This window comes from Puma concolor, chromosome B1, assembly GCF_028749965.1.
Source record: "Puma concolor isolate L17-30 chromosome B1, mPumCon1.1.hap2, whole genome shotgun sequence".
In the NCBI taxonomy this organism is placed as follows: domain Eukaryota; kingdom Metazoa; phylum Chordata; class Mammalia; order Carnivora; family Felidae; genus Puma; species Puma concolor.
In genome coordinates this window covers 86,490,834-86,503,549 of record NC_141670.1, presented here as the reverse complement: position 1 = coordinate 86,503,549, position 12,716 = coordinate 86,490,834, and the positions used below count along the sequence as shown (strand labels likewise).

Here is a 12,716-nt window from a genome sequence, read left to right as displayed (position 1 = left end):
ACAGAATCTGAAGCAGGCTCCAGGCTCTGAGCTGTCAGCACAGAGCCCGAGGCGGGGCTCGAACTCACAGACGGAGAGATCATGACTTGAGCCGAAGTCGGACGCTCAACTGACTGAGCCACCCAGGTGCCCCTTTTTTAATTTTTTAAATGTTTATTTATTTGAGTGATTTTTAAACTGAATTGTGCTTTAATCAAAAGAACTGCAGCTATCCCAGATAAATCTTGAATATTCATAAGGTAGATACTGCTTGAAGATTTTTACAAACTTTAGAAGTAGACATAGTTTAACCAGTATAACACAATTCCTGGGGCTCCTGGAGTGATATGCTCTTTGCAAATTGGATCATGTGTTTGAAATTGATACATCATGGGTGATGCAACATGTCTAAGCTTCCCCAATGTAAGTCAGTCCCTGAGGGATCAATTTGGTAAACATGAAAAGAAAGAGTGTTCTCTAGAGGAAACAGTATTTGCAGAAACATCCATGCAAAAAAGGTAAAAGAGATATTCCCTAGTCTTACATCTGCTTCTTATATATTTTTACTTGATAATTCAACAAGAAAAATATTTATATTATTTGTGTATTCATTCAGGTATTTTGTGAGGATGAAATGTTATAAAACTATGTTGCAAAGGTTTGAAATTAATAATAATACGATGTTTTGAGTCAATTGTGGTGAAATTATAAAAACAGACACCAATCCATGTGTGCAATGGGCCAATGTGACTTCCACCCATCAGAAAGGAGCCAGGTGAGGTCCTAAGTACCACTGACTTTTGCAAGAGTCTGAGGCACAGCCCCCCAGTAGAAATAAAACGTAAGACTCTTTTGTAATTTTAAATTTTCTGTAACCACATTTAAAAAAGTAAGAAGAAGCAAGGTAATTGTAAAGAATATATTTAATGTAATTTAATATACCTGAAACATATAATTACCATAAAAAATAATTAATGGAATAGTTTACATTCTATTTGTACTAAGTAGACTAAATCCTGTGTATATTTTATACTTGTAGTACATCTTCATTTGCATGCTAAATTTTAATGGTAACTGACCTGCAGTCTTACCAAAACAATAAAACTTTGCTTAGTGGAGAAATATTTTGCACTGCTTCAATCCTTACATTTAAATTAGTTAAAATAAAACAAAATTTAAAATTCAGTGCCTCAGTTGCACTAACCATATTCCAAGTGCTCAACAGCCACCAGTTAGGGGTCACCATACTGGACAGCAGGTCAATGGCACCAGCTGTGAGGTTATTACAAATGCAGTATCTCATGGGGCACCTGGGTGGCTCAGTCAGTTAAGCATCTGAATCTTGATTTTGGCTCAGGTCATGATCTCGCAGTTTTGTGAGTTCAAGCAGGCTGTTAGTGCAAAGTTTGCTTGAGATTCTCTCTCTCTCCTCTCTCTGCCCCTCCCCTGCTCGTGTTCTCTTTCTCTCTCCCTCTCTTTCTCAAAATAAATAAAAAATAAACTTGAAAAAACAAAGGGAAATGCAGTATTTCAAACTGCACCCCAGACTTACTGAGTCAGAATCTGAACTTTAATAAGATTCACAGGTGACTGGTATGCACGTTCGAATTTGAGAAGCACTGTTATCAGTCTCTTTAATTGTTTTATCTTTCTCATCATTGGCTTTACCATAGTGTAGATCATTATTGCTTCTAGCTGCGCTATTATAACTGCCTCTTAATTAGTCTCTCACCGCCAATCCACACTTAATCTTCTGGAAATACTTCCCAAAGACTTTAAATGGTTCTCTGAATGTTTACTGAATAAAGTCCAAACTGCTTGCCTTAGTATACAAGGTCCTATCCATATGGCCATGACCTGACTTTCCCACTCTGTTTCATTCACTAAATACCTCCAGCAATGAGAAGCATCCCAGGGTCTGCATTCTTTCTGCCATGTAATACTTACCACGTGTCATTCACTGAGCTATGTGAAAGGTATACAAACATGGATAAGTCAGGTTCCTGCTCTAAATTACCTGACAAGACATGGGGGAAGGAGCGTATATTTAAACAAACAGTTAATGTAATTGTGAAAACAGAGTTATGCTCAAATACAGAGGCAAAGGGAGGCAGAAATGCTTAACTAGTAAGGAAGCCTGAGGAGTGGGGGAGGGAGGGAAAAAGGTCTCAGAGCAGAGGAAATAATTGAGAATTTGAAGAATGTATAGAATTTTGCAACACAGCAAAGGGCAGGGAAGGCCATTTCAAACTAAGAAAATAACAACATAAATGCGTAAGTATATAATGGCAGGACGTTCTGAAGGGAAAGCAAGTAATTCGGGGTAGAAAGAAAGGAGAACGAACGGCATGAAGTGAAAGTATTGGCAGACCACTTCAAATTTATTATTCATTTATTTGTACCAAACATGGTTCCAAAGAAAGACTATCTGAGGCAGCTGGTAGGAGATGAAGTTAAAAAGGTACAATACATTTTGGATTATTCCAGTCCACATAGACTGCAATAATCAAATTACACTACGAACCATATGCTTTGAACTCTCTCTGAGTGGTCCCTCTGTGCATGAGATTTTTATGATGAACTATTTCAGACATTGCAAAGAGTATGTAAAACAGTCTGAGACAAGAATGAACATCCATGAAGTCACTACCTTAGACTTAAAAATACTCCGTCTGTTTCCTTCCAAGATCATGTTCCCCTTCCTCCCCACTCCCAGATCAGCAGAATTTTGAATTTTGTAGTAATCATCCATTGCTTTTAAGTTTTACCACTTTTGCAAGCTGATTCACATTTGTTTTTAGGCATTAGTCAAAAAATAATACTTATATGTATTCTTCTATACTTGTTCCTTTTGCTTAATTTATGTTTTTGAAATCAATCCAGGGGCGCCTGGGTGGCTCAGTCGGTTGAGCGTCCGACTTTGGCTCAGGTCATGATCTCACGGTCCGTGAGTTCGAGCCCCGCGTCAGGCTCTGTGCTGACAGCTCAGAGCCTGGAGCCTGTTTCAGATTCTGTGTCTCCCTCTCTCTCTGACCCTCCCCTGTTCATGCTCTGTCTCTCTCTGTCTCAAGAGTAAATAAACATTAAAAAAAAAATTAAAAAAAAAAGAAAAAAAAGAAATCAATCCATACTGGTAAGTCAAGCTCTAGTTCATTCATTTTTACTACGTTAAATGCTCCATTGTTTTGAATATACAACAACATATTTACCTCTTCTACCCTTGCTGAACACTTACAAAAAATGCAACCAAGGATACACCACATATGTGTTCAAGAATTTCCCTTGGATATATCTGGTGGTAGGGACGTTATTTTAAACACTGAACAACGTGTATGGCCTGGGTACTGATCAGCAAGAAGAGGACTTGGCCATAAACCACTGAGTAAAGCTGCGCACCAGTGTCAGCCCTGACTAGCAGAAAAATTGCTAGGACAGAGGAAATACACGTCACAGAATGAAAATAATTGAATGTATACACCCCACTCCCAAGGGGAGTGTGTGTAAATTCCTGCACTTCCATATCCTCACCAAATGTCTGATTTCCTAAATTTAAAAATCTGAAAGGTATGAAAGGGTATCTTGTGTTTTTTTTTTTTTAATTTTTTTTTTCAACATTTATTTATTTTTGGGACAGAGAGAGACAGAGCATGAATGGGGGAGGGGCAGAGAGAGACGGAGACACAGAATCGGAAACAGGCTCCAGGCTCCGAGCCATCAGCCCAGAGCCTGACGCGGGGCTCGAACTCACAGACCGCGAGATCGTGACCTGGCTGAAGTCGGACGCTTAACCAACTGCGCCACCTAGGCGCCCCTATCTTGTGTTTTTAATTTGCATTTCCTTAATTGCTAATGAAGTCCTCCATGTTTATTCAACATTTATGTTACACTTGCCCTTAGAGCCTACTTTGCTGATAACAATATAGCTATACCAACCTTCTTTTGGCTCAGGTTGCTGATATAAATTTTTCCATCCCTCTTCCAACATTTCCAGGTCTTTGAAGTTCAAATGTATCCCTTGTAAACAACATTAAGTTTGGTTTTGTTTTTATATCCAGTCAGAAAATACTATAATTTCCTCTTTGGAGCATTTACTATAATGAGTGATATTGTTATGCATTATTTTGCTATTAGTTTAGTAGTCAGACTAGATTTCAACCTGAGTCCTTGACTTACTGCAGTCTCATACAAATTCTTACATTCTCACTTTTCAACAGTGCTGCTAGTCTGTACCATTTAACTCCACTGACCCCTCTCCTATCTTGTGATTGTTGTCATGCATTGTTGTTCTAGATATACTTTAAATTCCACAAGACATTCCAATTATTGTCTTTTTTTTTAAATTTTTTTTTAACGTTTATTCATTTTTGAGACAGAGAGAGAGCATGAACAGGGGAGGGGCAGAGAGAGAGGGAAACACAGAATCTGAAACAGGCTTCAGGCTCTGAGCTGTCAGCACAGAGCCCAACACGGGGCTCAAACTCACGAACCGTGAGATCATGACCTGAGCAGAAGTCGGACGCTTAACCGACCAAGCCACCCAGGCGCCCCTCCAATTATTGTCTTGAATGGACCCCATTTGCATCCTGGACTCTGCTGATGTAGAGCTACAGCTGGGACTGCTCTCCTCATCACTTCTGCTCCATGGCATTTTGTACGCATATTCTCACAAGGTCATACACTTTGGTATTTATGTACATACTACAACACATACAGTTACAACAGTATATACTATGTACTTATCCCGCTTGGATGGGATGGAGGCTGCTTTCCCTCTACCAACGGTAGAAAGTGAGACCCCAAGAAATTCATTTATAAAGTTTGGGTGCTCCAGAATGAGCCCTCTTTCCACCAAGTCAATGGCTGGAGAGCATTTCTACCCTGAAAATTGCTGAACTGCCAAACTAACAAAATGTCTCATGCTGACAGATGCAAAGGGGCAGGAGAGTGGGAGAGAAATTGCTAAGCTAAGAGAAAACGTCTGTGAAGTACCCTGCATGCAGCTAGAAATGGCAAAGATGCATGAGTCAGCTATGGCTCAAGTGCATACTGCAGGTCCTAAAGAGGGCCACCTGCTAGGCAAGAAAGTCCTAGCAACAAGAGGCTGTGGCAAGGGCAGCACGAGGAAGGGGGCCCTCAGGCAGATGGATACCCCACACCAGGGAATGGGAAGTGAGGAGACCCCAGCAGATCTCAGAAGTAGTCACAAACTACTGCGTAAGAGTCAGCACTGGATTTCTGCCACACATAAGCACTCTCCAGAGAGACTGAAACCATCAGGCTGCCATCACGCAAGGAAACCTCTGTCCCTGCACCCCTTCCCACCCCAATACCACAGGGGTACAGAGCAAGGGTGAAGGAAGGGTGCAGCAGATTATATTTTCCAAAGATAGCTACAACAGTATCTCCCACAGCAAATGCTCTTCTGCAGTCACCCGTCAAGAGTTATTCAGTTTCTCTGTTCCCTCGATTCTGGACGAACCCATGATGGTTTTAAACAGACCAGCAGGGGCGCCTGGGTAGCTCAGTCGGTTAAGCGGCTGACTTCGGCTCAGGTCATGATCTCGCGGTCTGTGAGTTCGAGCCCCACGTCGTGCTCTGTGCTGACAGCTCAGAGCCTGGAGCCTGTTTCGGATTCTGTGTCTCCCTCTCTCTGACCCTCCCCCGTTCATGCTCTGTCTCTCTCTGTCTCAAAAATAAATAAACGTTAAAAAAATTAAAAAAACAAAAACAGACCAGCAGACTATGGCAGAAGTAAGGCAGTACTAATTTGGGGGGCAGTTTCCTAACTGGCTTGGAAACTAACACTTCCTGCCTTTTGAAGTGTAGTTGCCTTATAAAAAGTAAAACTCTGCTGAGACCACAATGCTATGAGGAGCCCATGCCAAGTGGAGAGGCCATGGAGGATAAGCCACCATGTGGGGAGACAAGAGAAATGCCAGAGTGAGAAAGCCTCTTAGGAGATTCTCCAGCCCCAAGGACCCCAGCTGATACCACTGCAGATCACAAATCGCTCAGCAGAGCCCATCCTAAATTTCTGATTTAAATTTCTTTGTAAACCAAGAATTAAACAAAATTATTGTTTTTAAGCCACTAAGATTTGGGGAAGTTTTACACCAATCCCAGGACAAGTGTCTCAGAACACATCATTTTCTTCTCTTGCCACTGAGTTTTCCTAGAACCACAAGACTGGTCTGTCCCATAGGAAAAGGAAAAGAAAGCCCTTAATTGACTATGAGGCTAAAGTTCTAAAAAGAATGGGATAGGGTCTCTAGTAACAGGAATGAGACTGTTTGAATAACCAAAAATAAACAAAAGAGATACAGAATACGTCTTAAATATCACTATGAATCTCTGTGCCAACAGAATAGGATGTTTGACGGAACACACATGGGCAATTATTGGAAAAACAAAAGTCACTCATATTTATAACCCTCACAAGTTGAACTGCTTTTAAACATCAGTTACAAGGGGTATGGGGTGGCGCCTGGATGATTCAGTTGGTTAAGGGTCTGACTCTTGATTTCGGCTCAGGTCATGACCTCATGGTTCGTGGGATCTAGTCCTACATCGGGCTCTGTGCTATTAGCTTGGGATCCTCTCTCCTCTCTATGACCCTCCCCTGCTGTACTCTCTTTCTCTCTCTCTCGAATTAAATGAATATTTTTAAAAAGCCAATTACAGGGGTGCCTGGGTGGCTCAGTTGGTTGAGCATCCAGCTCTTGGTTTCGGCTCAGGTCATGGTCTCACAGTTTCGTGAGTTCAAGCTCTGCGTCTGGCTCTGTGCTGGCAGCACGGAGCTGCTTGGGATTCTCTCTCCCTCCCTCTCTTTCTGCCCCTTCCCTGCTCACACTGTCTCTGTCTCTCTCAAAATAAATAAACTTAAAGTAAATCAATTACATATGTCTGTAAGAGTACTGGCATTTATTTTAAAGTGTCTTAAAAATGCATTCTGATTGTTTCTATATTCTCAAGTGAACGGAGTACCATATGCTTCCTATCATTTCAGTGTTCTTGCTTTCATATTTACACTGTACAAATTCTTTTGAGTTTTAATAACTTTATACATACAAAAGAAAAATGTGGAATACATAGGTAAGCTCTGTAGCATAATGTGAAATGAACCCAGGTAACCTATCACCCAAGCTACTAACTTGAACACCGCCCAGTGCCTTTGCTTCCAAGAGTGGATCCCTGTCCCATCCCATGTCACTAATGTCACTACTCTCCTGAGCTATCTGTTTATTGTTCCTTTGCTTTTTAGAGTACAGTTTTTATCAACTTATATACGTCCCTTCACTATGTGCTATTTAGTTTGGCTTGTTCCTGGACTCTGTGTGCTGACATCCAGTCTTCATGTGCCCCTTCTAGATCCTCTTTGGTTTGATTAAAACCAGAAGTCTGCTACTTGTCCCAGACTTCCTTACCAGCCATGCTCTCATCACATTTTGCCAAGGGGAGGCAGTTGTGCCAGACTGGAGGCTGCAAAAAGGTGGAGTCCTCCTGCTTCTGGTGGTTCCTCCACCGAACTGCTAGCTCCTGCTGGAGTGTCAGATGTTCAGGCAGCAGCAGGCCAACTGCAGCCCCACTATTGCCAATGGGAGTGGCAGGCCAGTGCTGGCTTTTCCAGGGAGGTAGCTTTTCCATGGGCAGTGGCACTAAATGCTGCATTACCCAGAAACACACTCAGGAGAGGACCTGGAATTGGTTATCTGCCCTACATGAGCTTATGTGCCCTACTTGGGCTTAAATGCAGGGATAGCCTACCACCTGCCAGAGAAGACGGGATACTGGAAGTCTGGGACAGGCACTGGCAAAACACTTACCTAACTGGTCTTCTGTGCTTGACTGGGAAGTGCCTTCTCAGACTGTAGCCTGCAGAGGAAGTGGCTGCGGCATTCACCAATAACACAGGAATGAGGACTTTAAGGATTACAAGTGGATGGGTGTTTCTTCCTGTACTGAAGAACTTCATGAGCATTTCTGACACTGTGAAACTCTCCTCCTTGAAATATTTTCTTGGCTCTCTCAGTTTCCTAGTTTTTCCTTGACTTTGAAATGTTAGTATTCCCCAGGGCTCAGTCTTTGGAATCTTTCCTTATCTATGTCAACTCCCTATATGATCTCATCCAATCTCGTAGCTTTAAATACTGTATGCTGACAGCTCTCCAGTTTTTGTCCCCAGTCCTGACCCAGAATGACATAGCCAATCTCCTATTAATACTTTCATTGGGATGTCTAATAGGCGCCATGGAAATAGTCATTTCACCCCGATCTGCCCTTGTCCCGGCCTTCACCATTCCAGTACATGGCACCTCCACTTCTCCAGTTGTCTGAAGTCCACAGTTTCATTTTAAGAATATTAACTGTATTAAAATGCCTTCTGAGGTTACTAAAGTGAATTGCCTTCCAAAACTGCTAGAAAAAGGAGTTTATGTTTTGCTTTCTCATTATGAGTTATGATTTATTTATTTTTGTTATAAAAGTGCAAATTGTTTATTGTCCTAAAATACATAAAAACACATTTGGATAACGTTCCTTATAGAAAATGAAACAGAGAGAAAGTGTACAAAATGATCAAATATTAGTAGCATAAATCAGATCAATTAATACACATGTCTAATCTCTGAAACAAACAGAATAGAATGTCGATATTGTGTGTACATGACAAAATTAAGTATTAATTAGAGGAATAAACCACTTCCACACTTGATCCTTGACACTACCACCAAGGTTACTTTGTGTGAACCTGAGTCATAAGTGTGTTTAGTAAGAATGAAAATTCGGTGTGCCTGGGTGGCTCAGTCCAGTAGGCCTCCCACTCTTGATTCTGGCTCAGGTCATGATCTCACAGTGTGTAAGTTTGAGCCCCAGGTCAGGCTCTGTGCTGACAGCATGGAGCCTGCTTGGGATTCTCTCTCTCCCTCTCTCTCTCCCTGCCCCTCCTCCTGCTTGTGTGCTCTCTAAATAAATAAATAAACAAACAAACAAACATTAAAAAAAAATGAATGAAAATTTAACCTGAAACAACCTAAGAGCAATCGTGGAAGACTTAATATGTTTACAGGATTCTTGAGCTTAAATTCAAAATCCAATTATATGGACGCTAAAATGTTACACTAGACATTGGATAAGAAGAGCTGGAAGATAAAATACAGGAAATCTAGTTAAAACTTATTTTTAAATTAAGTTTTTAAAACTTAATTTTTAAATTATAATAATTTTAATAATTAATGTAACTAATTAATTAATTAATTTAGTAATTTTTAAAACTTATTTTTAAAAAGAGAGCGAGCGAGTGGGAGAGAGGGGCAGAGGGAGAGAGAATCCTAAGCAGGTTCCAAGCTCGGCGCCAAGCAGGTGGGGGTGGGAGGGCTTGATCCCACAACCCTGGGATCACGACCTGAGCCAAAATCAAGGGTCAGACGGATGCTCAACTGACTGACTACGCCACCCAGGAGTCCTACCTCCCACCTCAACCCCCGTGCAATGTTCATACTAAAAACTTACTCACTGTTTATCTAAAGTTCAAATTTCACTGGGCAAATTTCAAATTGAGAACCCCATAAACAAAATGAATTAAAATCTTGGTGTTTCAAAGTTGCAACGCAAGACACATGGCCCACTTGAGAATGTTCGGCTGCTATACCAGTGCTCTAAGTTGTCTCTCTCCATCATCTCACCCCTTTTCGGCTTCGCAAAAAAATACTCTCGGGAGCCTTCAAAGGTGGCTCCATAATCTAACGGTGGAACACGAAAGTGGAAAGGGTTCTTAAGTCGGACATTCACCCGTTTCTGGAAACGATGGGAAAGAGGAAGCCGCTGGTGGCGGCAGGGAATCAGGGAACACCCTGGGCCTTTGAACCTTGGGAGGGAAACCGAGTGCGCAGGCAGGAGGGCGTCGGGAGGTCCCCGCAGGCCAATCGGTTAGCGCGCGCGCCTGACGGGGGTCGCGGCCGCCGGGGTAAACTAGGGGCGTCCGTTATAGCTTAACCGCCGGTCGGACAGGAGCCTGGGGTCGGGGGTAGGGCTACAATTGTAAAACACCTTATAGGAGAGTGGGTGACAGTGTCAGGCTCTCACGTCGCCCCCCTTCTCTTCCACCCGGCCGCCCCGGCAATCCCGGAGCCCCGAAGTCGGAGGGGCGGCAAAGGGGGCAGAGAAGCCACCCTCAGCTTACTAGTTTGAGTCATCCTGGAGATGCAGAAGCAGGAGAAGCTGAAAAGCACGAAGGCGGCCAGCGCGATCAGCACGTTCACGTGCTTCGTCCTCATGGAGCCGGCCTGACGCGGGCGACGGCGGCGCGGCGAGTGGAGGCAACAAGCAGCGCCCCCCGCAGCGGAGGATGAGCGCGCGCCGCCGCGCCTGCGCCTCTGGACGCGCGCTCCCGCGCCCCCTTGCCCTCCCCGTGTCGGTGAGGACCTCAGCACGCCTGTCCTTCGGCTCAGCACTTAGCATCCCGAACCCCTTGCTAGGACTAAGGGTAGTTAAATGCCATCAACTATGGGAAAGCTCTGCACTGCGTGGCACAGTGGTGGGTGCTCAGTAACTGTTAATTTATTTTCCTGTAGCAGTGACTTTTGCGCCAGACCCTAGGCTAAGCAGTTTGCATGTATTAGCTGGGTAAATCCTCACAACATCCCAATTTTTTTAAGGTAATAAAGATAATAGTATCTAATATGCTATTGGTATCTTTTACCTTGAAAGAAAGGAGCCGTTGTGAATTTGAGCTACAGGATACACAGCTGGAAGTAGTTCTGCTACAAACCTTGTACATAGATAAGAAGTTTATAAATATAAGTTCCTAAATAAAATATGTATCTTTAGCTTTAAATGAAAGCCATCAAATGCCCAAATAACTTAGGGGGCTTAGATTTTTGTGTGGGAAATGGCCAACGCCAGACTTTCAGCTTTATCCCTTTATCTTTTATATTTTGGTACCCCCCCCCCCCAAAGAAAGGATGAAGGAGTCAACTATTGTAAAAAAAAAAAAGTTATATATACAATGAGCACTGCAAGGGAGGTTTGCTAACCTTTGCCAAGTTCAAGATATCAGTTTCTCAGCCCTTTACAAACCAAGGCTGGGAAACACCAGGAGAAAATCAGTAGGGTGAGACTCTTTGGGCTCCATGAACTGTGGTTTGCTATTGGGTTCTCCACACTGAGCAATCTTCTTATTGTCAGTGTCTGGTTATAAGCGTTTTACTTCGAACCAGCACTATACCACTGGATGGGCTAGTTTCTGGCTCCTTGAAAGAAGAAACATTTGAACACATATCAGCGTAACGATGCCATTGTAAGCTGTGTTTTCTCATGTGATGATGGCCAGGAGTTGTGACCTTCAGTTGAGCAGTGACCCAGCCAGGTCCCAGGAATGGCAGCTAGAAGAGACACCTCAACTTCATTCTCCTTCATCCCTTTGGTCCCTTGCCAGTTCCTCCCATTAGCTAACCTCTACTGGAAGCCAGAAGGCAAGGAAGTTCTGTGCATTGTATTAGATCTAAAGAACTGCCTCCTGTAGAGTAGACTGACATGTGGGAAGAAGCTATCCAGCGCAAGATATCTCCAAATTCAATAGCTCATAGTCCTCTTACTTGGTCTCCAGTTTCACACCTGTCAGCTTTTTGTTGGAAAGCAAACGATGTCACAATCCACTAGCAGTATCCAGGGAAAGTTTTTAATCCTCTCTGAGCTAGTGTTCCTCAACAGAAAGATGGGATGAATAATATCTGTCCAAGGTTGCTGAATTAAATAACATTCAAAACCAGTTAGCATATTTCTTGTCATTATGTAATGCTCAATACATTTTGGTTTTCTGTTGTTATTCATCAGAGCAATATCCACTTTCTCACTAACTCTATTATTTTTTCTATGGCAGACTCCCTGCTCAAAAATCCTTCAGCAACTCTGTGTTAAAAATGAAAAGTCCTGGAATCCAGGACCTTACACAATCTGGTTCCATCTACCTTGCAGCTATTGTATCTATCCCGGCTATTGATATGCCTCCAATTTAGTACTCAAAAGTTCTGCTGCACTCAAACTCACCAAATACCATGTTCTCAAGATTCAAAAAAGCATTTTGCTCTCACATCTGAATGCTTTTGAAATCAGCATATGTCTTCTGATTTTTATATTTTAGTTATTTCTTTTTGTCTTTTTTTCCAAAGAAAGGAAAATCCAAAACCCTGATAATCAGGCAATGGTTTGTCTATGAATCAGAACACATGATAGTTATTGAACATCTACACTGTGCCAGTCACTGAACTAGGTACTGGAGCTACAAGTAGTCAATTGCTGGCTCTTGACTCCACCTTCTTCATGCACAAACACGGACTACACCACACACACACACGCATACGCCTACCTTTCAAAAGTATTCAAGACTCAGCTGAAATGTCACTTCATGAAGCTTCATTGATCACCCACGTATAAAGAAGTTTCTATGCTCTTTGAAAGCTTGTAGCCCTTGGGTTCTCTCTCAGGACACTCAGTCTGCATCACTTATCTGTTACGTACGTATTTTACTCCCTTTACCATGTTAGAAGTCCCTGAAAGAAAAAGATGATGCCTTACATATCTCCATATCATATTCCCCACTGTGTGCTCCAGGGTGTTTTACAGATGAAAGGTGTTGATTGAAACACAAGCCTATAGTACAACTGGGCTATGTTCACAACTAACCACTATAGTCACTACCTGCTACCATTCAAGCCAACAATAAGTATCACTCCAGGAAATCC

The 12,716-nt window shown here is 42.5% G+C and overlaps 1 protein-coding gene across 10 annotated transcripts in view; it reads right to left on the bottom strand.

Annotated features, from left to right (window-relative positions):
* The window catches only part of MGAT4D (MGAT4 family member D), a 66,744-nt gene extending 56,431 nt beyond the window's left edge, over nt 1-10,313 (bottom strand). For all 10 annotated transcript variants that reach the window (XR_015250209.1, XR_015250210.1, XM_086704183.1 and 7 more), the window contains exon 1: nt 10,157-10,313. Coding sequence is in view for 8 of the 10 variants with exons in the window: in XM_086704183.1 (XP_086560309.1) it covers nt 10,157-10,250 (94 nt within the window). In the remaining 2 variants the exon portion in view is untranslated. The remainder of the gene's footprint in view (nt 1-10,156) is intronic.
* Between the last annotated feature and the right edge of the window lie 2,403 nt (nt 10,314-12,716).